The sequence below is a fragment of the Sparus aurata genome, chromosome 3, assembly GCF_900880675.1.
Source record: "Sparus aurata chromosome 3, fSpaAur1.1, whole genome shotgun sequence".
Classification (NCBI taxonomy): domain Eukaryota; kingdom Metazoa; phylum Chordata; class Actinopteri; order Spariformes; family Sparidae; genus Sparus; species Sparus aurata.
The window spans coordinates 23469612-23492948 of NC_044189.1; the positions used below are offsets into that span (position 1 = coordinate 23469612).

The following is a 23337-nucleotide window of genomic DNA, read 5'->3' on the forward strand; positions in this document are numbered from 1 at the left end:
GATTCCTTCTTCAACCACAGACCCTCTGCCATTGATACATCATGTTTAACACCAGGCACATACGGTTAGTACTGTATTTTAAATAAGACATAGGTGACTTTTTCATAGCAGCCATTTGGACTTTTGGTAATACAAGGAAGACACAAAGACTCGGTGTTAGAAATGACTTTAAGGATGGTTCTCTCATGTTGAGGTGCACAATGGAGTTTTGTTGAAGAAATTTCAAACCCAATTCCATACTGTTGTACCCTGTTTACATTTTGGCGGACCCTGCCACCTTTCTAGACTGTGTTTGATATGGAAAAGGAAGAAACACAGAAAACAGAGTTCACCTTCATGAATATTTAAAGTGTTTGAACATTTTTAAAATCATGTTTTATCGTCTCAGCTTCAGCTTCGCATACCAGGAATTATGGTTAAAATGAACAAGAGAGAGGACAACAACATCTCCAATGTCTAATGCACACACACACACACACACACACACACACACACACACACACGAGTATACTGATTAATTTTATTTAAGAAACCATATAAAAACAATTTTTTGGGATTTGTATTCACATTTTAACACATTCATGATTCCTCTTAAAAGGCAAGATACCACTGGATTTCTAGGAGACGCTGACACTCAACATTTTTCATTTTTAATCGTCATTGACTGACTTTTTTTATGCCTAAACACAACTAAACAAACAAACTCACGTTTTCATGACTGAATTAACAAACTGACCTTAAAGGACAACACATTTTCATACTGTTTCCATTTGATTATATTTGTGAAACCCTGCCACCTTTCCAGCTTTGGTACTATTAACTAATTAATATTGTAAATATTAAAATTCAGAGTCAGACTTTCTTCTCCAGAACTACATAGTGCCCCTTTAATATAGCAGCAAACATCTATTTGCTATTTAAAGATAAAGTGGATTAATGAACAGCCCTGAACAGAGAATGACGTCACATTCCTTCTGTCCTCCTTCTGCCCACCATGGCCGCCCCACGAGATATTTTCTCATGTAACAGTTAAAGAAGTACACGGAAATACGGCTCTAAAAACATTTCAAGTAAGGAAGAGGCAATGCAGTAACAGAATCTTGACTCTTATTTGATCAGCACTGCTTAGTTTTACAGTTTTACCTGAGTTTGGAGAGCGCTGTGTGTTCAGACGCCGCTTTCCTTCTTTTTTCCCCCCCAACGTAGTACTTTTGATTGAAAGACGCAGGCATTTGTTTCGCTGTTTGTTTTTGCTCTTGTGTTGTCTAGGGGCAGTGAAAGCCCCTTTTACACTTCACTTTCAAGACGGCAATGTTTCTTGGGTACACGGTTCTGTTTAGTCTCTGATCCGCCAACAGAGTCAGTAACAAAAGTTGCACACTGGGGCGGCATTATGCTGGCGCCCCTCTCCTAGGTTAAGTCCAAAAAAAACAAAGGCTTACCTATACAACGCTTATAGCAGAATCTTTGTGTAAAAAGGGATTTTCTACGTCCCGCTGTGCATTTTAAATCCCATTTCACCCTGAGAGTTAAATCATTACTATACAATTACACGCATATACATACATTCATTCAGAAAGTAAAGTGTAACAGACCCTGAACCCCCCAAAAAACGACTTGTTCCCGATCTTGCTCCATCTCCCTGACGCTAGGCCACGCCCTCTAGTTTCAAACACCAGGCGTTGGCAGGAGACGGCGGCATCGGAGGCATCAGAACCGTCAGTCCAGCTGTCTGCGTCATTGGGGCCCACTTCAGTGGTACATTAGGGAAGTCCAGAAGTGTTACCTGTGGATGTAGAGGAGTAGTGTGTAGAGATTATGTTGATGACAAAGAAGGGAAAGCGAAATCAAAGCACAGAGGCATGAGGCTTACCTTTGTGGCCGTGGACGTCTTTGGTGATGGGAGCTGAAGTGATTGCTTGGGCGGCCAGCTGAGGAGTATGGCATAAACTGTATTGTTTTTGGCAGTGTACCTATAATAATAGAAAGCATTGGTTACTTTAGACAAAAACTGCATTATTTTATATCACAAAACCGCAAGATATTGCTAGGAATAGAGGACATCTTGGCTAGCTTGCTTAGCTTGCTGCCACCTTTACCTGGCTCTCAGGTAAACGGCAAGAAATGGAATGAAAAAAAAAAAGAGGCAAATAAAATCTCAATCTCACCAGACAGGGACAGTGGTGTTGTCTTTCTGGACCCTCCAGGTCTTGGAAGCATAGATGGCCTCCCCATTAATCCCCAACCAGACACCAATTTGCCTCAGCCGCTCCTCAAACACCGGGACAATCATGCCATCTGAATTTGCCCCGACGTTCAACAGGTAGTTACCGCCCATTGCCACCACACTCACGAAGTCCTGAGGACAGAGTGTGTTAGAATTACGCAAAATCACAGAATAGTTCATCTCAAAATGACCGGACAGACATCAGCGGTGGGCGAAGACCTACTGTGACCTCTCACCTTTATGACGGACGGCAGGTCCATGACATCGGTTAGCTTCATGTTTCTTCGGTAGCCCCAAGACTGGAAGGCATCGAGGTCCTGGCATTTCTCCCATTTGTGGTTTGGAACTTGACCTGGCGAGAACCTGTCAGCGCAGTTGAAGTAGCCACCGTGTTTGCAGTAGCAGCCTTTACCCCACCTGTCATTGACAATCACCCCTTCCTGAAAAACACAAGCCATCAACTACAGAATGAAGAACTACCAGCACTGCAGACTAACCTAAAACTATTTTTTAAATGTCCCAAAGTGAATGCAAACCATGCCAAAATTAAAATGTACTTTCTTTACTTTATTTTCATCGAAAAAACCCTCCAAACTATTCTCTGCTGAAGTACTTCAGTACTATTTACTACATATTTACTGTAACCTTGTTAAATTAAACACTCCATGAAATAGGCAAGCATCCACCTAGACAACGCACACCTTAGAATAAAAAATTAAACCTGTACTGATAGATTACAGTAGATGAAGGGTTAGCCTACATTGTTGAATCTGCTAGAAAAGACATCATGGAAAGTAAGCAATGTGTTAGTTACTTAGAATAATTAAGATTGACACTAATTTAAAAAAAAAAAAGAAAAAACATAGGCTGGTTTGTCGACCACCACTGGACTTAAAGAAGAAGTAAAACCTCAAAGAAGAAGTAAAACTCAAAGAAGAAGTAAAACTCCAGGAATTAAACTATCGTTTTGTTTTCTCAGGATCTCAAATTAATTACATCTTTATCTTGAGATCGTGAGAAAATGATTCCCTTCTCTCGGGAAAATGGAGGAAATAAAATGTATGAATGCACAAAATATCAGAATATTATATTTCTGCTGCAGAAGTTATTTTCTCACATTTGGTCACTTTTATTTGTGACCTATCTTAGGTCCACCTCATGCTCACAGAATGTGATCGAACAAACAGCGCTCTGATGTGGCCTGCTGTTTGTTTGTGAACGCCCCCTCACCTTAACTGGGCTGTCATTGTACAGCCAGGCCAGGAACTGGGTCGAGTTCCAGTAAGTGTCAGGTGCCTCCCAGTCCCCATCAGACCAGATCAGATCAGGTTTGTACGACATCACGAGGTGCAGTAGCTCCGGAAGAGTCTTGAGGGCGACAAAATTCTGAGTCTTGAATCCGGAGGCCCGGTCCGCCAAGTAGAGGGGATTGAAGAATTCAAACATTGAGTGGTAGAGACCCAAACGCAGTGACCTGTAGTGTGAAAGCACACTTCAGTGAAACTCTGAACCCTGACCCCTGGAAGATTCACCCCTATAAACCAATCATTATTCACATCATACATAAACGTCTTCCTTTATTGTCACTACAGCCGTGTCAGTGTGTCTCACTGAATGAATATACATGCAGCCTCCTTCTCCGGACCGCCTCACCTCTTCCTGACAGCTACAGCCAGCTCTCCCACCAGGTCCCGGTGAGGACCGGTATCCATCGAGTTCCAGTTCCAGGAGACAGGTGAGGGCCAGTTTGTGAATCCTTCATGGTGCTTGGTTGTGAATACAATGTACCTGTAAAGACATGGAGACCGCATATAAACGCTCTTCCGCATTGCTGTGAGAAGGAAGTGCTGCAGTATTCTGTTACCAGTATTCTGGTTTGACTTTTGTGCTGAATAATATAGATAGCTTTCTTCTGGTTATTATGTGCTGGGTAACAAAGCCTGCAGGCAAGCATGTACATGAACCCTGCAGGTGCACACAGGCTGACAACAGGGGGGCTCTGAGCAGTCAAAATAAAGCCAGGTGTGTGGCTCCAACAGGTTAGTGCACAGTATAACAGCAGTCAGTGATCACCTGATGGAAGCAGGAAGAGATCTCATACCTGGCTCCCGACGCTTTGAATATATCTGCCCAGTCATCCGGGTTGTAGAACTCTGCGCGAAACTGGGGCGCGAAATCCGCGTATTTAAAGCCCGGAGGGTAGTTCTTCTTCATGAAATCCACTTCCGCTTGCCTCCCGGACGCCCACCACCACCAGAACCACTCAGAAAACTGCCCGAAGCCGGGGACCGAGAAGACGCCCCAGTGGATGAAGATCCCAAACTTGGCGTCGTCGTACCACTGCGGCAGGGGTCTGGCGTCCAGGCTGGCCCAGTCCGCCGTGTAGCGCGCTGCGCATCCCGGTGCCAGCAGGAGAAGAGGGATCAGACACATGAAAGACGCGATGTGTGCAGGTCCCAGTGCCATGATGTCTCTCTATCTCTCTCTCTGCGATCGCTGTCTTCTGCAGACAGAGAAGGAAGTTATCCTGACAAAACAGTCTGACGGGACACGTGACTCCACCTGGTGGGGAGGACCAAACTGTGTGTTCGCCCTCTGTGGCCGCGGAGACACTGCGCCAACCTGTGGAACTCGTCCCCGGCTGCAACAACAGGACGAGGGTCCGTTTCACAAAGCAGGTTCAACAAACTCTGAGCCCAACCCTGAACTCTGAGTCCATCTACTCTGAGATAGGAAACTCTGAGTTTTCGGTTCCAGAACAGCTGATTTGAGTTAGTTGGCAATCACCATGGCAATAGGGAAGAGGAGGGCTACGTTTTTCACCCCACTGGAATTAGAAATACTAATGCGCTCATACGGTGAGTTTGAGCACGTTTTCAGAAGGAAGTGTAACACCGCTGCAGCAGCAAAAGAGAGGGAGACGACGTGGGAGAAGATTGCTGCTCGGGTCAACGCGTGAGTTTAAATGTAGTCCTTTGCAATCACAATAATATTACAGGGGGAAACTGCTTGAGTGGTAGCCTATTAATATATTTCATTTAGGTGCAACCCGGCGGGGGAGAAGCGCACTTGGCAGCAGCTTAAGATGAAACATAAAAACATGGTTCAAACAGGTAAGACCTCGGCATAATCTCATGGGGGTACCTCATTCTGATCATGTTTTACATTGTAAAGTGAATATTAAGTGGCTGTTTGACTGTACAGTTGTTTTATCCCCAACATAATGCTGTTGTCACACACATAAATGTCTTCTCATCTATACCATGTTCTGTTAAATAATCAAGCCTATTTAAACTAACACAGACTTCTACTCAGCCAACAGAAAAAAAGCAGATGCCCGTAAAACAGTTGGTGGCCCAGCACCGCCACCTCTAACGGAGGCAGAGGAGCTGGCCCTAAGACAGGATTTAGGAAGGCCAGTGTCTGAGGGAATCCCTGGAGGAAGCTCATCCTCTGAGCTCACCCCCCAAGACACAAGTGCTTTTATAAAATGTAGTATGCCTAGACCTATATATATATATATATATATATATATATATATATATATATATATATATATATATATATATATATATATATATATATATATATATATATATATATATATATATTTAAGCCTATTCATAAGAATATTTATTTCCCTTTCATGACTTTTTTTTTTTTTACTTTTGTCCCAGCAGATTCTGATGGTGCTATCTGCCTGGTGGAGCGCCCTCACGCCACAACAGACCTTGTAACTGTAAGTAGGCCATACTCCAAAGAGTATTTGTCAAATGGTAGTTTAAATATACTGAAACGTATCACTCATCTAGGATGAAGAGTACGAGGAAACAGTATCTTCTGCCTTTACAGAGGGGGATCCGGAGAGGCCTATAGAGGTAACATCTTGATGTGTTACTGATAGTTCTCTTCCCATTTACATTTCTTAACATTCTGGTGGAATACACATTTATCCTACACTGATGTATCAACACATTCTCATCCTTTTTTTTTAACAGGGCATGGCTGGGCAGCAGCAGGACGGTCCCTCAACTTCCACTGCACAGATTGACACGGTGAGATGGATGTTCAGTAAACGCCAGAGATTCATTCTGTGGAATTCATGTGCAACTGTATAATGTCCTCCTTGTCTGTATTCCCAGTTACCCGTCAAAGAGGTTTACACAATTCTCCTGCTGAAAAAAATAAAAAAAACTGACAAAGAAATGCAGTACTTGGACCGCCAGATTAGGAGGGCAGACCTAGAAATTGAAATACTGGAGCACAAGTTAGAGGTGGGTGCATGGTCGCAGGTGAATTATGTTAATCATGTTAACTATTGGAACATTGACTAAACTATCTCATGTATTTGCAGGAAATAAAGAAGACCAAGTGAAATGTGTATTATGTCTTTATTTGACTGCTGTGGTGGTGGTGATGGTGACTCAATCACTAAAGTGATGATGGCATGTGGTGTCTCTGACCGCTCTGCATACAGTTGCCTTGCTCAAGTGCTCTGCATCTCCGACGTTGTATAAAAAACCTCCCATTTGCAAAAAACAACCGCAGCGAAACACAATATCTGCTGGGATGTGAGAGCATGACTTCGGTTGGTAATGTTGGAAATGTAAGGACGGATTAGGTTGTGCCTAATTTTTGCAATGATTTTCTCAAAAAACTTTCGGCGGAACTGTACTACCCCAAAACTCGCCTGCTGACTGAATGACTGAGGAAATCAAATACCTTGTGTGGCTGAAAGAGGGCGGAGACGGAGAGAAACCTGGGCCCGACCAGGTTAGGTTCATAGAGTATGTTACCATGGTAACTGACTGAGAGCTTAAGTTACCTCTCTCTGTGAAACAGGCTAGAGTTACCCCTCTCTCTCTGGTTTGAGTTACCTCCCTTTGTGAAACGGGAAACTCAGAGTTTCCCTCATTTCACGGTTAACAGACTCCGAGTTTTCACTAAACCTGTTTTGTGAAACGAACCCCCGGGTCTATCTTCACTGTTCAGAATTTCATTCATAAGAAACACAGTGAAAACACGTCTGACTGCGTTTAAAAAGAACACCTAGAAGCACAATCAGAAGGGGGACCCAGGGACAAAACCTCATCAAATATTGGTCCGTGGTCTAATTTGTCAGGAAAACATTTGACTTGCTCTGTGCTGCATTAGACTTAAGTTATTATTTTTCAATGATTATAATTAATTTTCACAGTTTTCCAACAGTTTGAGACACTGAATGGAGCCTGCTGACACTGGCAGACTGTGCAACTGTTAACCACCAGCAGGACCAGCAGGTATATCCTTGTGTCTCATTTGAGGAAGTGGCGTGTGACAGATTTTCCTCCACTAGGCATTTCCAAGTGGTTTTACTTCCAGGCGTCGCCGTGGTAAAGACAAATTGATCATTTCTGTTTCCCTCAGTGTAGCATGTACCGACGACACAGGACCAATGTGACTTCAATACTGTGTCCCTTTAATTCAAATTCCCCGGTCTGTGCACTTCGTAACAACACAAGGTAATCGCCCGTCGAAAGCAGAAAGAAAGCTCGTGATCATACTGGGCTCCACAGGCTTTGACTTCCTCTAATGGTCTGGGTCGGAAAACTGAAGTGTGTGAAGAGCGACTCTTGTGAATTTAAAGCCTGGCAGGCAGATTTTTTTGAACATGATTTCAACTTTCTTGCCAATTACTGTAATAATTCAAGATCAAGAACAGTATGGCAAGGGTTAGCCCCAACAGTAGAACCTGAACAGCAGTTTTCCTTCTCAATTCATTACTTTTTGAGATTTCAGTCAAAAGTAAACCTGCCTCACAGAGTGTTTCAGTTGGCAGTTTGTCTTGCACACCAACAACTATATAATTCTGTCTCATTTGAGGAAGTGGTGTGCGACAGGTTTTCTCCCAGTAAGCATTTCCAAGTGGTATTGCTGTTGGCGCGACTGTGGTGAGAACAAATGGATCATTTCTGTTTTTCCCTCTGGGTAACAAGCACCAACACGGGACAAAGGTGACTTCTATAACTGAGTTAGCAGTTAGAGACAGCCTTCTTTTTCCTGGGAGTTCATACCGAAATGAAAGTGAAGTTTATAAAGAATCGATCTGAACAAAGATGGCGTTATTATCCTACAGCCATTACATTGTGCAATCCACATGTATCATTCATAGTATGTCAAGACAAAAAGAAATAGTATGGGCCTTCAAAAAACAACCAGCTTGTGTGCCTACTGTAAAGTTTGGATGCCATTAAATTGCATTCTTTCCTATTTTCTAGAATGTGACTGGCCTTATATATGAATATCATGTCAAATGTGTGGATTATTTGAGGAACAAGTGTTTGAACATACGTCTTTTTTTTTACTTCAGCCCCTGCTCCCCAAAATGCCTGGGCACCTGGCTGCCACGTAGCTTGAACTCGGTATTTCCTGACTTTGTGAAGGTCAACATACAAAAGAAAAAAACAAACAGGTAAAAAGTATTTCAGCTGAACTCTTTATACACTGTACTGCTGGCAGCTGTCGTCGGTGCTTTTGCATCAGCTCTCAAACGCTGACTTGCTGCAGTCAAAAAACAAGGCCAGATACAAATACAATAGGTTTGTGTACATTGTAACCAGATGATCGCGTGCTGAGAGCATTGAGAGAGCTACTGATTGCCCTCCTAACTCTGTTTCTCCACTAGAGGGCGTCAACGGGCACTGTCTGTATATCAAGACTGCAGGTTGATCATCTGATGCACATACATGACAAGCAGCAGGGGAATGTGCATATATCTGCAGACTGGAAAGTATATGCATGTACATAAATACAAAGTCTAATATAGAGAAATATTTACAAAATTACACAAGACATTTATTGCAACAACCCTCAAACTTACTGTTTGTGTCAAGAAAAATCCAGAAAACTACAGCTTTGACCGCCACATTCTTTTCATGTGCAGCACATACGGAGACATTTTGATTAGATCAACTGTGCGAAAGCATATGCAGAAAACTACGGACTACATTTATGATTTTAAAATACACCATCAACAGTGTTTGTTGGCAGGCAAAACAACAGTCAAAACTGCTCTGGAAACAAATGATTCAACAGATAAAGTCATTTTACAGTAACAGTTTAAGATCAGTAACAGTATGGCAAGGGTTAACCCGAACAGTAGAACGGCTCAAGGAATGGTTCTCCTCTCCGAGTACAGCAGGCAACAGATTCACAGTGTGTGACCTACATCAGTGCAGACAGCCAGCTGCCTTTCAAGCATCTGTTTCTCTACCAAATCCTCCACTCTGCCAACCTCCACCTCGTCCACGTCGTCCATAAAACTGGACCAATCCGTACCCCCGTCTGCACGTTCCATGGCCTCTGGTTGGCTGACGGGGTGAACAGGGGCGGAATCGTCGTGAGTTGTGGTCACGCAATTGCAGCTGTCGCAGATACCGAAGCGCCTGAGTCCCGGTGAGACGCTGGATCCAGTGAAGGTTCTCCTGCAGCTCTTACATGACACTGGCCAGTAGTGTCTGTGGACCTGTCATCGCCAACACAGTGAGAGTGAAGGCAGCACGTTAAACATTCTGCACAGGTAACACCATCATGTAGATCATTCGTAGGTGAAGAATAACACCAAGGGCCAAAAGATTTGCTGCTCTCATTATACTTCCTTCACTGCACACAAAATACAAGTGACAGAGAAAAAAGAGCTGCATTTAATAACACTAATAGCTCTCAATTAAACAGTGAGAAGGCTAATTACTGTCGACATGGGCTGTTACTGACAATGTTTTGCTTGTCAATTAGGTGGGTCATGGTTTTTGATTCTAAACTCAAAATAAGCTTTCACTGAAACCACAAACAGGGTCCCCAACTTTCCCACTGTTTTTGTATCCGTCGATATGCGCGAGAAAAACAAAAGCAAAACTTTAGAGACAACACTGTTAGCTTACGCTGCATTTTCAGAAACGTATCCTGTGTGCACAAAGACGATCAACTGACTGGTACCAGAGGTAACTCCAACAGTGTCAGGGATGTTGGGGTTTATTTTCTTTTTCAAAGATCCTTTATTGATTTGTTTGTGAAGAGGGTTTACTCAATACAGATTTGAGAAACAAACTTTGTAACTTCATTTATATCTTTGTTGTTTATTGTTTTAACTCTGAAGGGTGATATATTTAATTTTCTTGCCTAACCCAAACCTGCAAAAACCCTGGAGTGGAAGCGTTGCTTTAAAATACCCTTATCTTTTTAGAGAAGATGATCTGTTGATTTCTTTACTACTCCAGATGCGACATCTAACAATGACACAGCTGTCCGTTCTTAGGGGAATGTTTAAATCAAGAAAAACATCGAATTGTATTGTAACGTCAAATCAGGGATATAGAGGATCATCATCACGCCCCTAATATCAATTAATTTGTTGATTTTTCCCCCTCAATTAGTCCATTAAAAAGGTCAAAAAATGCGAAGTGTCTTGTTTTGACTTTAGCCCGAAGATCTTCAGTTTACTGTCATAGAGGAGAAAAGAAGCCAAGAAATGTTCAGATTTGAAAGAAATGGAATCAGATAATTTAGACCCTTTTTCATACATACTGATTAATCGATTGTCAAAATATGTGGCATTACATTTCAAGACAACTGATGGATTAATCGCTGCAGCTCTACTGTTCATGACTAACAGAAAGCAATTACCGGCTTTAACTAGTTTTTTTTCTTTTTTATTCCCAAGTAATTAAAAAATAAATATAACTTTTTATAACTGCTTTTAATTTCCCTGTTTGACGTGAAGTGGGCAACGTTTGGACAAATGAAAGTTTGATCAAACTGTAGGATTTTTAGTTCAACCCGCTACACCCTCTCCAACTCACACTGGTCAGACAGCGGAGCACTTCTCTGGAAGATGCTTCAGCTTCGCTGTCGTAGCAACAGATACAGGAAATCTTTCCTGCCAACAATCATCACTTTATTCAACAACTCTCTCACCTCTGCCTGACAGAGAACTCTGTCTCTCTACTGTTTTGTTGTATATATTATTATTGTTATAGTATATTTTGCATATTTGTTTGTTGTATATATTATTATTGTTTACTGTTTATAGCACACTGTGCACTGTATATATACACATGTATATATGGATTCTATTTATGTTATGTATGAAATGTTTTATTTGCGGACCCACTACTGCTGTAACAAAATAATTTCCAGTCTGGGATCATTAAAGTAATTCTATCTATCTATCTATCTATCTATCTATCTATCTATCTATCTATTTAGACTTAGACGACTGCATATCAAAAGCAGGTCAGATGTCACAACATATTACAAAAACCGGGCTGATTATCTCGCAGTTGCACTGAGTTCTTACGCTGAGGGCGTGGCTGCGAAGGTGCTCCTGTCTGGTGAACCTCTTGCCACACATGGGGCAGGGGAAGGGCCTCTCTCCCGTGTGGCAGCGGATGTGTCTCTTCATGATTCCCTTCTGCTTGGCAGTGTACGGACAGAAAGGGCACTTATGGAGTTTCACTGGCACTACCAGACCATCACCTGCAGGGGGAGAGAGAGGCCAACAGCTCAGATTTACATCGATAGAACAGCACTGTGAATATACATTCATACTCTTCTGCTTGGAAGTGTATTGAGAGAAACATATGTCACCCTGCGGCGTTTGCCGAGAGCTTAGACTGCCAATTACCTGTGTCCTCTCCGAGCCAATCAGACTGGATCTCCATGATAGATGATCCCACAAATCCTAAACTTTCATCCATCCGGCCTCCTCCTGTGCTGCTACCTAGTCCTGGGTTAAAACGCTGTCCCACTCTGTCCCCGTTAGGACTGGGGCCTTCACCCCGGGCTAATATCTCCATCAGTTGCCTGGTATTAAAAGAAGGGCTGTATCCCAAGGGAGAGCGCTCATTGGAGGGAGATGGACTTGGGGGAAGTAGTCTGCTATGATGAGGGTTATGGAGAGAGGGTCCAGGGTATGAGGCCAGGTCTTTGGTGTCAGGGGATTCTATAAGCTCCTCATCAGGGTCGTACTCTATCTTGGGGTTCACTAACTCCGGGGTTAAGGCAGACGATGAAGAAGAAGAGAGGTTAGTTTGGTCCATGTGTCCTTTCTGCTCTTCACTGCCAGCTCCAAATTCCTCCCTGGAATGGTAGTGGCCGTCCATGCTGGTGCCTGGAGTTGTGGTGACGGGGATAGACAAGGGGGTTCTAGCCGAGGTCACAGACTCCGGACCTGAACCCGACCCCCTATCTGCCTCTGCCACCCGTGAACGAGGCTCCGCAGCCTCCGCACCACTGGAGGTCGTCGCAGCAGTAGTGCCGCTGTCTGCGGGGGCCATCCCTCCATCCTGCGCCTGGTTCTCCTTCTCCATGTACCTCTCCTTCTCCTTGTTGCAGATTTCCAATGAGGAGCGGATGTATACCTTACAGAAGTTGACCAGATCTGTCATCTGCAGGTAGCTGGCTGCCGACATCACCTCAATGACGTTGCTTCTGTTCAGGGCCAAGCGGCCAGAGTAAAGGAAGTCCAGAATAATCGAAAAGGCATCGGCTGTCACGATGTCCAACGATGCCGTGCTGTAGCGCTGTCCGTTATCCTGAAAAGAGATAGAAAGTGATCTGCTTTGTTGTTTTGTTTTTTTTAAGGATTGTAAGTCATCATTAATAACATAATAATAAACACATTATCTTAGTCAAACACTAGCCCTACTCTTCTTGAAAAAACATACAAAATTACATTATGGTTAATACTGATATCAGCTTTTCTACTCCTATGTGTTTGAGCATGGAAAGAGAGCACTGTTGGATCAAATATGATTGTTTGGACTGCGCTTGTAGCACTTTATCTAATGGGCCATTGGTGTCACTGCTAATCCAGCCTACTGGTGCTGGTCTGTGTGTTTTTTTCTTCTTCTTCTTCTTTTTCTATTCATGATATTTTAATGTGTTTCATTTGTGTATTTTATGAGCGTGTTGGTTGTCTTGTCTGCCTTTGGGTGAGCTCACCAAGACCAAAATACATTCACAAGTGAATCAATCAATTATGTTGATGTGGCAAAAAAAACTACTGAATCTTGCATCTTCTCACCTGTAGATAGTGAACCAGAAGAGCCCGGAAATAGCCGCTGCCAGCAAACAGCACATTGCGATGGGCTTTGAAGACACGGCCTTCGACGAGGATGCTGCAGTCACAGAAGAAGTCCCTCTTGCGCTGCTCATTGAGCTCAAACAGCAGTTTGGGCATGTAGCATGGCACTTCCATGACTACACCTCAGTGAGCCCTGCTAGAGAGACAGAGAGAGAGAGTAGGAAAGACAGAGAGACAATCATTTAAAAGGTGTGTGTGTGCATACAGCACAGCAAAAGTTTGGCAGTGGCAGTATGATCCTGTGCATCACTTAATTGTTTTGCTTGTTTAGGGGGCAGTTCATTTACAGATATAGAATACTAAGTCAAAATGGGTCAGGGGTAAAGAAGGACATGTTGAGCTAATAACGTCACCCATTAGTGTGCATATTGTAGTCAGCCTTAAAGACAAAAGGGCTTATACGAGCGTTTCACCACATAGATACACGTTTGACAGCTCGCTGTGTTTGACAACAAGCTAGCTTGTGTTGCTAGCGCCGAGTAGCTAGTTGGTGACACTTTAGGACTCAAAACAGCAAAACAACAACACCGACTGAACTCTAGGAAGCACGGTGACACACACGGAGAAAAGGTGATATTTGATACGGTCTCACCTGCGGAATGACGCAACTGCCCGTGATAAAAACCTTTCTGATATCACGAAGAGAGACATTAGCCAGGTGCACGTTAGCCAACAACTTCCGCTTTGTGAGTCTTCTTCTTCTTCGCTTTTTTCGGCGGATTGTGATGTCAACTTTTAGGTGCGTACCGCCAACTGCTGCATCGGAGTATGTAGAACAGGATCCTGTTCACGTTATCTAGAAAAATTAATAAAACTTTTTTATTTATAAATATAACCTGTGAACTATATATAATATTCTATTTTCTATTTATGTTATCATTATTATTATTATTATTATTATTATTATTATTATTATTATTATTATACAATCGGGCTTTTAAACCTGTAGCCTACATGGACCTTTAAATTATTATGTGCCTTTTGGTGACCTTCATGTTGTTGAAATTCATTATCAGTAAAACCTAAAAAAAATGATTCATGAACCCAGAGGATAGTGTTAAAATTCGAGACAATCTAATTAGTTTTTTATCTGATGTAAAATGACAATTATTATTATTATTATGATTATCTAGTGGGTGGATCGCAAAATAAGACAAAGTCCCAGGTTTGACAGGAATAAAATGTTTCCTGTCAAATTGCTCTTCAGCAGGGCATATTTCACATGGACATTGTTTGGTTTATACTGTCTCATGACACAATGATTTAAATGGATGGAGTTTTCAACCATAATATTTATTAGAATTATTAAAGTAATTTCTTTATGCTCATGCACGGTATCAAATTAAACAGCATGGTGCCAGCCTTCATTTGCTGCAGTATGGTGTGATAAGCCCTGTCTCATATGGGTGCTCGTGTCCAGTGGGGCGGCTGTAGCTCAGCCAGTAGTTTCAAGACACTGCGCTGTAGTTGTGCGTCTCTAAAATAAGGACGCAATTGTGCAAATGAATAACCAAAACATCCTTAAAATAATTCCCAGGACTTAACAAAAATAAAACACAGATACAGTGGCTAATTAGAGAAGAGATTCACAGAAGCAATCAGAGTTGAGACATATTAAATACTAATTCAATTCATGGTGAATTAAGCAGACATTCTAAAATGGTATCAACTGTCATTATGAATTTCAGAGCAACAATTATCATTGAGCGGTTAAAGGGGCTCTGTGTAGTTTTTGGAGGAGGAATTCAAACTAGGAATTTTGACGCTTACAAACTAATGAGGCATTAATAAAAATTCAGAAATATTATTACTTTCCACAAGCGAGTAAACAAGCAGTTTTCAGATGTTTTATTCAGTTGAAAAAACAAAGAGAGCTTGTTTAATAATGATAAAAAAAAAAAAGTCGGTCAGTGAATATATTATCCTAATCCCCCTTCGATACGTTATAGTTATCATGTGTTTTTCGACCGTTAAACGTATCCTGCATTGGACTCCTCTGAAGCTGGATTCATGTCTGCCCCTCTCTCGGCAGAACCTCAGTGATAGCGATGATGGCAGTGATGATGGTGGTGATGATGTTGTGGGGAAGAACCTCAGAGTGTCACCCTCCTTCTCATGCCGAGTCCAGCATGCCGCTGCACGACCGCAGGCGGCTCGCTCCTGCCCACGTTGTCTGCTCAAGAATACTTGTTTATTTGCCTTCCATTTCGGGGAGGAAATAATTCCCTTTTTTTTTTTTTTTTTTTATTTTCAGACAGAGCGAGAGTAAACAAGTAGTTCCTTCAGCGCTGCGCCACACCCTCTCATCACAATCCACAGCTCTCTGAAGTGTTTTTTAACACTGATGGGTGCCGACCGAGCGACTTATTTGTTTCAGATATTTTCCCATGGCAAACAGCGAGAACACAAAGGCTTCGTGGTGGCCTGTGGAAACCACAGGGTAGGCGTACATGAGCCTCCATGCTCACCCTCTTTTGAAAATGAAATTTATAGCACCTCATAAAAACTCTATTCACGCTTATAAGCCCTAAATATAAACTGGCATAAACCAGCGAGGTTTGAATCAGTCCTTGTAAACTTGACCTGGTGGAGCGTTGTGTCCGGCTGAAGGCAGCCCAACGCTCGGTTGACCCGGATGCCCGGTCCGAACACGAGTCTATCCCAAAGCAGGGCTGAACTCTGAGGTAGCTGACCTTCTTCTTGCTCTGACTCAGGGAAACACAAAGCCTTTGTTTTGGTCCTTTGTTGACATAAGGGCAGGAAACTCCCTCTCCACAGACGTTTCACAGCCAAGCAATCACACTGAGGGTTTGTACAATGCTGCCCTATCTGTGTGGCAGTTTAATGCTAGTTTACACCCAGCAACCCCAAAGGAACAAATAATATTCTTGATTTATGATTGGGTTTTTGGCCTATGATTATGATGGCGTATGATTTACTGACAGAGGACCAGTCTGAAAAGTAAATAGATGTAGCTATGGCTGTTATGTAAGGTCTGCATCCAGATTTGGGACCTCACTCATTGTGTGTGTTAGCCACTGTGAGACCCACGGCTGGCACAGAGGGCTCCAGCAGCACCCCTCTGGGTCCCTGTGGTCTGCGCCTCAGCACATAACAGCCACTTAGGCCGGCATTTTCCCAGGCTGAGACAACACACCACGGTGGCAGCGCGAGCCACAGAGAGGGCCTGATTAAAGAGTAGGGACAATGGAGGGAGAGAGACCGTGGTGGCATTTTCCATCTCTGCCGCTGTCTCCTGGGGGGACCAAGTATGTGCCGTGAAACGTTTGAATTATCCCAGAATCTCTGGAATTCAGACGGAGGCACCGCGGAGAGGACCCTCGACCGGGGATCAAAGAGCTTTGAGAGGAGTGCGGTGGACTGGTGGTGAAGTCGAGTACATAGGGGAGTATGAGTGTGTGTGTGTGTGTGTCTGTTTGTGTGTGTGTGTTTGTGTGCGTGCGTGCGTGTGCGCATGCTTGTGTGTTTCAGAAAAAAAATGACTTAAAACAGATAAAGGCAATGTTTGAATTTGAACCGTTTTGTGTTTTATGGCTGCACGTCTAAAGATGTTTTTTAAAAAAAGCCATGTTTGACTTCTGAGAGGGAACTGAACATTGAGCAATGAAATACAGCCGTGTGGTGTGTGTGTGTGTGTGTGCGAGTGTGTGTTGCTGTCCTTTTATCCCTCATGAGATCAGATAATGCAATCATAGCCAATCATTGGGAGCCTAATACAGCGGGCGCCCCTCTTTAGTTTGGAGACGCCACTCTCCTCTGTGGTGGCAGAGGAAGAGGAAGAGAGAAGCGAGAGGGGGAAACCTCGTCGCTCTCTTTCTATCTCTCTCTGTAATTATCACTTAATGTTCTTTGGTGATCTGGAGACGTCTGTCTCTCGCCGGCCTTTCTTCCCCCCCCTCCGCCACCCCGCTGGAGAGGAAATGTATCACCGTCTGAAATAAATCTGAACAGCCTTTTTATTATTGTATATTTAGCACCAGAACAGAGTAGTAAATGGAGCCGTCCCAGACCACAAGCTTCCGGTAGCGCAGGGCCTCAGCGCTGGCTGGCTGTCTGTGCCACAGCCAAGTCCAAAGATCAAAGCCTCCTGCACTATATGCAGTCAGCTAGTTGTCCTCAAGCGAGTTTTCATGTCTGAGAAAGACGGCGCGTGTCTGTGCGTGAGCGACATGCAGAGGTTACAGAATTAGTTCACTACGCAAGAACACCTCACGTGTGTGTAAAAGCTTTCTGTGTCTGTCTGCATCCATACGTCTCTGTGCTGTAACTCGTGCTTTGTGACGGGATTGTCTTGTGTTTGTTTGATGTCAAAAATGACAGCATTGTGTTTTCATATTTAAAAAAAAAAAAAAGCTGCTATATTACTGCTAAACTGCTATATTAGTTCCAAACAATTTAATAAACTATCTGAACTCAGCTGCTTGAGATTTGAATTTCAAGGTTAAGAAGGAAAACACAGACAAATAGGATTAGGCCTACAAATGCAATGGTGCGGATCTTTTGCAAATGTACAATAAGAGTGAGCTTCCTGTCAAAAATGAGTTGAACATACTCTGCCGACACATTTCAGAGGGTAAAAACAAGTCAGCAAACAAGCAGAGAAGTTTAGTTAGCTGGCTGAATAATCATTAAACAGAGAGGCCTATAGCTAAAAGTAGCCTAACAATGAAACAGGTGAAATAGCAAGCTAAAGTTAGGCCAAATGGATAAAAACTATTAAATATTTAGCTAAAAGTAGGCTAGCCTGACAAAAAAAAAAGCTGCAACAGCAAGCTAAGGGTAATGAATAAAAATGTTAAACCGCTAAAATAGGCTAGCCTCATGATAAAACAGGTAGAATAGCAAATAGCTACAAGAAGGCTAAATGATAATTGTTGAAATGGTAAGCTTAAAATTGTAGAAAGGAACTAGCTCAAGGGATCAAAGTATTAGTGAAAAGTGTCAACTAAAGTATTTAGACAAAGTGAAAGGTAGTCAATAAATTATGAACTACTTAGCTTGACGTAGCCTTGCTTAATTTCTTAGCTTAGTTTAAAGATATACTATAACATCACTCCAAGCAGTCGGCCTATCAAGTTCAACAAAGAACCTTAATGTATTCACATTGGATGAGAGGAGCCTTTCATACAATTGTCAGTGTTCATTAACATCCAGTTTATAATCCATTCATAAGAACATTTGAAACAGCATGCTCATCAGACAGCGGGGGGTGTGAGACCATTCCAGTTCATTACAGAGTTTGAATGTTTGTCAGCTGAGCTGATCCAATTCATTAGTTTTAATGAACAATACAGACATAGTTTGGAAAATGAACCAAAAAGAATCCAGATTGTGGTCAGTGCATCCATTGTTTCAGTAATGGTAGTATTTTTCTAATAATTAAAAAAAGCCATCAGGAACATTTAAAGTGGTACCGGCTCCCTCTGGGCATGAAACTGATGTTCCTCATCGTGCCTACATCACAACTCTTCTGTTCTTTCCCTGCACACTCACTGTAATCCCCTTCTGGGAACGCTAAAAATTACCCAGCAGTGTGGTGGCGGCAAGTTTTTATGCTGGTTTTTAGGGGCTTATGCCTGCTCTTCTGAGCTGCCGTCGGAACGAGGTGTCGACCGGATGCCTCAGTGATAAGGCCGTAATCTGAGGTGTAAAGTTATAAGAGGGATTTGGAGAAGTGAGAGGCTGCCAGGGAGCGGCAGCCACGGGTGTCGGGGGCAGCGTCAAACCCGGCATCCAATCGATCCCAAACTTTAAATTTGGAGCTGACCAGCGAAGAGAAACATATGTTTTCAATATATCCTTGTCATGTACAGTTTCCTCTCAGAATTGCGCGTCTCCTGGACGCCTTTTCTTTGGACACTGTCATAAATAAAAAAGCTGATGGAGGAATTAGGCATCACATGACTCCATGCGGTAAAAATTAGTCTCCTCCGTAAACTTGAACGATAGCCAGCTTCCCAGTGAAAAACGCTCGGGCGAAACTAGCTTTACAGTGGCTAATATTAGCCTGAGCCCTAACCCCCCTGCCAGCCATCAAACGAGGCACCGTCGCATGCATGGCTGAGGGGACACAGTGGATTAGCCCTGAACTCTTTCATTTTTCACTTTCCCCTTTTCCTCCTCCTCCTCTCTCTGCGGCTCATGAAAGATTGCGTCCTGTGTGTGATGTGGCGGAGGAGCGCAGTCAGAATGAACTGATTACGGACGAGGGCCGGCGTGCCTTTGAGTCATGGCACCAAACGACATTCTTTAAGCACTTAAAAATAGTAACAGTTGGACTTTTTTTTTTTTTTCTTTTCAGGTTTGTTTTTCTCATTGGAGGACTTTGGGGCATCCTCTCTTGGCTTTTTTTTTTTTTTTTGGAGACTGGAATCATAACCAGATTCTTTTTTTTTTTTTTTTTTTCCTTTACCCCCCTTCCACTTTTTCTTTCATTTTGTTATTGGGAGTTTGTTTAATCTTGTGATGAAAATTGGCTTAGCGTGGGAAAGGCAGAATTCTTTCGGGGAAAGGTTTTTTTGTTGTTGTTGTTTTAGAGTTGTGCGCATTGTTATTTTTTTCTTTTTTTTTTTTTTGTCAGCGCAGGAAAGGAGAAGTGCCGGTTTGTGCCAAAACCTCATGAAGTATAGATAAAAAGGGGCTGAGTGAGAGGGAGGCCGCAACACCACGACAAAGATATGGGCTGTCCGAGCAAAGAGCTTAACAAATGACGATCTCCAGGGGGAAAAAAATGGGGGGAGGCAAAATAAGGGAGGAATGGAGTGGAGGAGGACGACGAGGGAGGAAAAAAGAGGAGAAACAAATGTGGATGGATCGGTGGGAGGAGGGAGGAAGACGGGTATTGGGGGGAAATAACGCAGAACAGTGGGGAGGGAGGGGAGGAGATGAGAGGGGAAACATTCCCCCTTGCCCACATTAAAGACATAAAAAAGAAAACAAACAGAAAAACATGTCTGACATAAAGAGGCTGGTTTCCGCGGCGACAGCACAATGGCTGCCTGTGGCTCTCGGGGCCCTCGCCGTCCCGTCTGGGGCCCGGCACCAGCGAAAGTCACCGCAGTCACAGGGCCCATCAGCGTGTGTGTATGTGTGTGTGGTGAATGTCATCACGGGCCTTAGTACTGTGGGAACGGCCATGAAAGGGACCCCACTCGGAAGCCACAAAAGTTCCTTTCTGCTTCTTCTCTCCGGCTTTTAGCCTCTTTATTTATCTGTGTGTAGGGGCCGGATGAGGAGGGAGGACTCTCTCCCTCTCTCTCCCTCTCTCTCTCTCTCACTCTCTCTCTCTCTCTCTCTCTCTCTCTCTCTCTCTCTCTCTGTTCTCCCCCTGTGTCTCTCGCTCTCTGACAGGCAGCATGACCCGTCACTGCAGCCCTCCTGCCCTCTTGACACCTTAAAATCACAGCAGCCACTATCTCACACTCATATATTCTGACTGTGTCTAACCCCGTTTCTCTGGAGGTTTATTCACACCTCATATCGGCTCCATCAGATCATTAAAAACACAATGCGGCTCTGTGGAATCACCCTATAGGAACAGACCTGCCGTTCCCAGGAATGCCCCATATATCCAGGTTATTCCGAGTGAAATCGTGGAGACGGCCAGACAGGCGGTGCCACAGGTCCCAGGCATTCCTTATGTGTCTGAAGGGCAGATAATTCCCTCATGGGTCCAGCCTGGACAGTGCCAAGCTGCTCCGGTGCCAGTTCCCATGCCAATCCAATCCCGACCCCAGCCACTGAGCGCCCAGCCACAGGCCGACTGCTATAAAGGCCTCATACCAATAAGAAATCAAATGATTTTTTTTTTTTTTGGAGGGGGTGTATGTCAATAGCACTCGCATACAGCAGCGCACCATGCGGGGCTGCTTTGACCACAATTGGCCTTTCATACTTTCTCTGCAGGAGCTCAAACACTGAACACTACAAACATTTGATTTTGATTAATGCTATATGAAAACATCTGAGGAATTGTTTTTTTCGGGTACCTTGTAATTTAAAAGTCTCATTTACAAACTCTAAAAACACTAACATTCCTTAAACACAGTTAGTGAGTAGGACCTTTTAAAGCATTATATTAATATCAAGGATAAAATGTTTATAAAGAATAATTTTCTTTTCGGGGAACATTGTGTGAACTTGGATTAACAATTTTCAACTTGTCGATCTCTGTTAAGGAATTTTTGCATTCATTAACACGTGTGTTGATTTCTTAGCTTGCCGTCAATTAAATTTCTTTAAAAATAATTGTGTTTCATGGATGGAATGGAACTTGTTTTTCTTATTTAATGAAAGTGCGACATTTCTGAGATACAAATCGAGTTGAGCTTTAGCTTGTTATGATCTCTTATTTTTTCCTTTTTATGTGTCTGTCTCTATTATTATTCTCCATTTCTTATCATGTGTTTTATATCTTCACAATCACATTTCGTTGTCGTGCAATAATAAAAAACCTTACCTTGCTCTTGCATTTAAGACGCAGCACTGTAACATTTTTTAGAGCGCAAAGGATACAAACAACATGTCTTTGTGAGTAACACTGGCTGGAAACTTAACCTTTGTTTGATTTGGCTTCATTCTTGCAGATTATCTCTGCGTTTATTTTTTGTCTTTGTTTGACACTTTTTAAACGATTCTTTTTTAAGCACAAACTTCACCGTAAAGCTGCCAGGAACCAGAAATTAATTGAGAATTACATACTGTCTCTTTAACGATAAACCCTCCATATATTATAATGAACAACTCTGTTTTGTAAAATATACCGTGTAGGAAATGAAACTATAACGGTGTTTATTTCCATGTAAAGTGATTTAATCATGTTTGTTAGTGTTTTATGGTCCACTGACATATAAAACAAACACATTCAGCAGCTTGTCTGCACGATAAATATACTTATGTTACTACAAATGAATATACATCTTTAGTGTGTTCACAGATAAACAGACGGACGCCACTTGAGTTCACTCGTGTGGCTCTTATACTGTATAGGATTTCGACACCACTACTGTTTGTAATTCTGCACTTTTGTCTCAATTAAGAGCCACTAAACAGATTGTCTCTGTGCCTGTTTGATCTTTAATGGTTTACTTATTTTTGCTCTTTCAACACTCAGATGTCGGCATTTTAAGGGGGGAGAGTGTCGCTCCGAATGTTTTTTTTCTCTGCTGCTAAAAAACAGAGAACAAATAATCAAAGTCAACCGTGCAGTGAGACATATCTGATCAGTGATTCAGTCTGACGTGGGTGCGGAGAAAAAAAGTCACAAACAAACTTTCCTGCCGAGCCGGTTCCATCTCACAGACTCTCGAACAATAGCAATAGTCATGCATCAGAAACAATAATTGCAGCTGAGTGTTTGTGTCTTATAAATTGTGGGTATGCGCTGTCCACATTCGTGTGAAGGGGGCTGCGTGTGTGTGTGTGTGTGTGTGTGTGTGTGCGTCCCTGAGCGTTCACACGTTCATATTCCAGTTGCGCATGTGTGCGTGTGTGCGCAAATTGTAAAAGTATGAGCTTGTTAATTTCAATAAGGGACGTCGCCTTGTTGTGGTTTGGGGGGATGGGAGGGAGAGGACTTGAAGTGGCCGACCAAGATCGCCAGAAATCTCCCAGAATTCCATCCCACCATCCAGTGCCAGCTCTCTTTCTTTCTTTCTTTCTCTCTCTCCTTCTCTCTCTCTTTCTCTCTCATTCTTTCTGTATGTTTCTCTCCATCAAACACCCCCACCATGAAGCCATTTTCATAATTAACTTATTTATTTATTCACTCATCCTCTTAATTACTTTCCACTTATCACATGCTTTTCATGCAACTTGCCTCGTCCTGGAACAACTGGGAGGAGTGGCCGGCCAGCATCGATGAGTGAAACCAGAATGATTTCATCGACATAAAAAACAAAAAAAAAATGTTGATACAGAGAGGAAAGTTGTTCTTTGAAGAGGCGGGCGGGCGGGTGATAAAAATAAC

At 42.9% G+C, this 23337-nt stretch overlaps 2 protein-coding genes across 3 annotated transcripts; both read right to left on the minus strand.

The window, feature by feature from the left end:
* Nucleotides 1-150: 150 nt before the first annotated feature.
* On the minus strand, nucleotides 151-4832 carry LOC115579042 (tissue alpha-L-fucosidase-like). Its single transcript, XM_030412498.1, has 7 exons — nucleotides 4329-4832; nucleotides 3881-4015; nucleotides 3458-3701; nucleotides 2464-2667; nucleotides 2169-2359; nucleotides 1874-1973; nucleotides 151-1786 (listed from the first exon to the last, which is right to left on the minus strand). Exons 1-7 carry the CDS (start codon nucleotides 4691-4693, stop codon nucleotides 1649-1651), a joined length of 1377 nt encoding a protein of 458 aa, XP_030268358.1. The 5' UTR covers nucleotides 4694-4832; the 3' UTR covers nucleotides 151-1648.
* A 3854-nt stretch (nucleotides 4833-8686) lies between these two features.
* On the minus strand, nucleotides 8687-14092 carry zbtb8b (zinc finger and BTB domain containing 8B). 2 transcript variants are annotated; one of them, XM_030409834.1, is made up of 5 exons: nucleotides 13942-14067; nucleotides 13290-13485; nucleotides 11889-12798; nucleotides 11562-11740; nucleotides 8687-9731 (listed from the first exon to the last, which is right to left on the minus strand). In XM_030409834.1, exons 2-5 carry the CDS (start codon nucleotides 13461-13463, stop codon nucleotides 9417-9419), a joined length of 1578 nt encoding a protein of 525 aa, XP_030265694.1. In that variant the 5' UTR covers nucleotides 13464-13485; nucleotides 13942-14067; the 3' UTR covers nucleotides 8687-9416. The 2 variants fall into 2 exon arrangements, with proteins under 2 accessions (XP_030265694.1, XP_030265703.1); XM_030409843.1 differs by having other exon boundaries at nucleotides 9417-9731; nucleotides 13290-13482; nucleotides 13942-14092.
* Between the last annotated feature and the right edge of the window lie 9245 nt (nucleotides 14093-23337).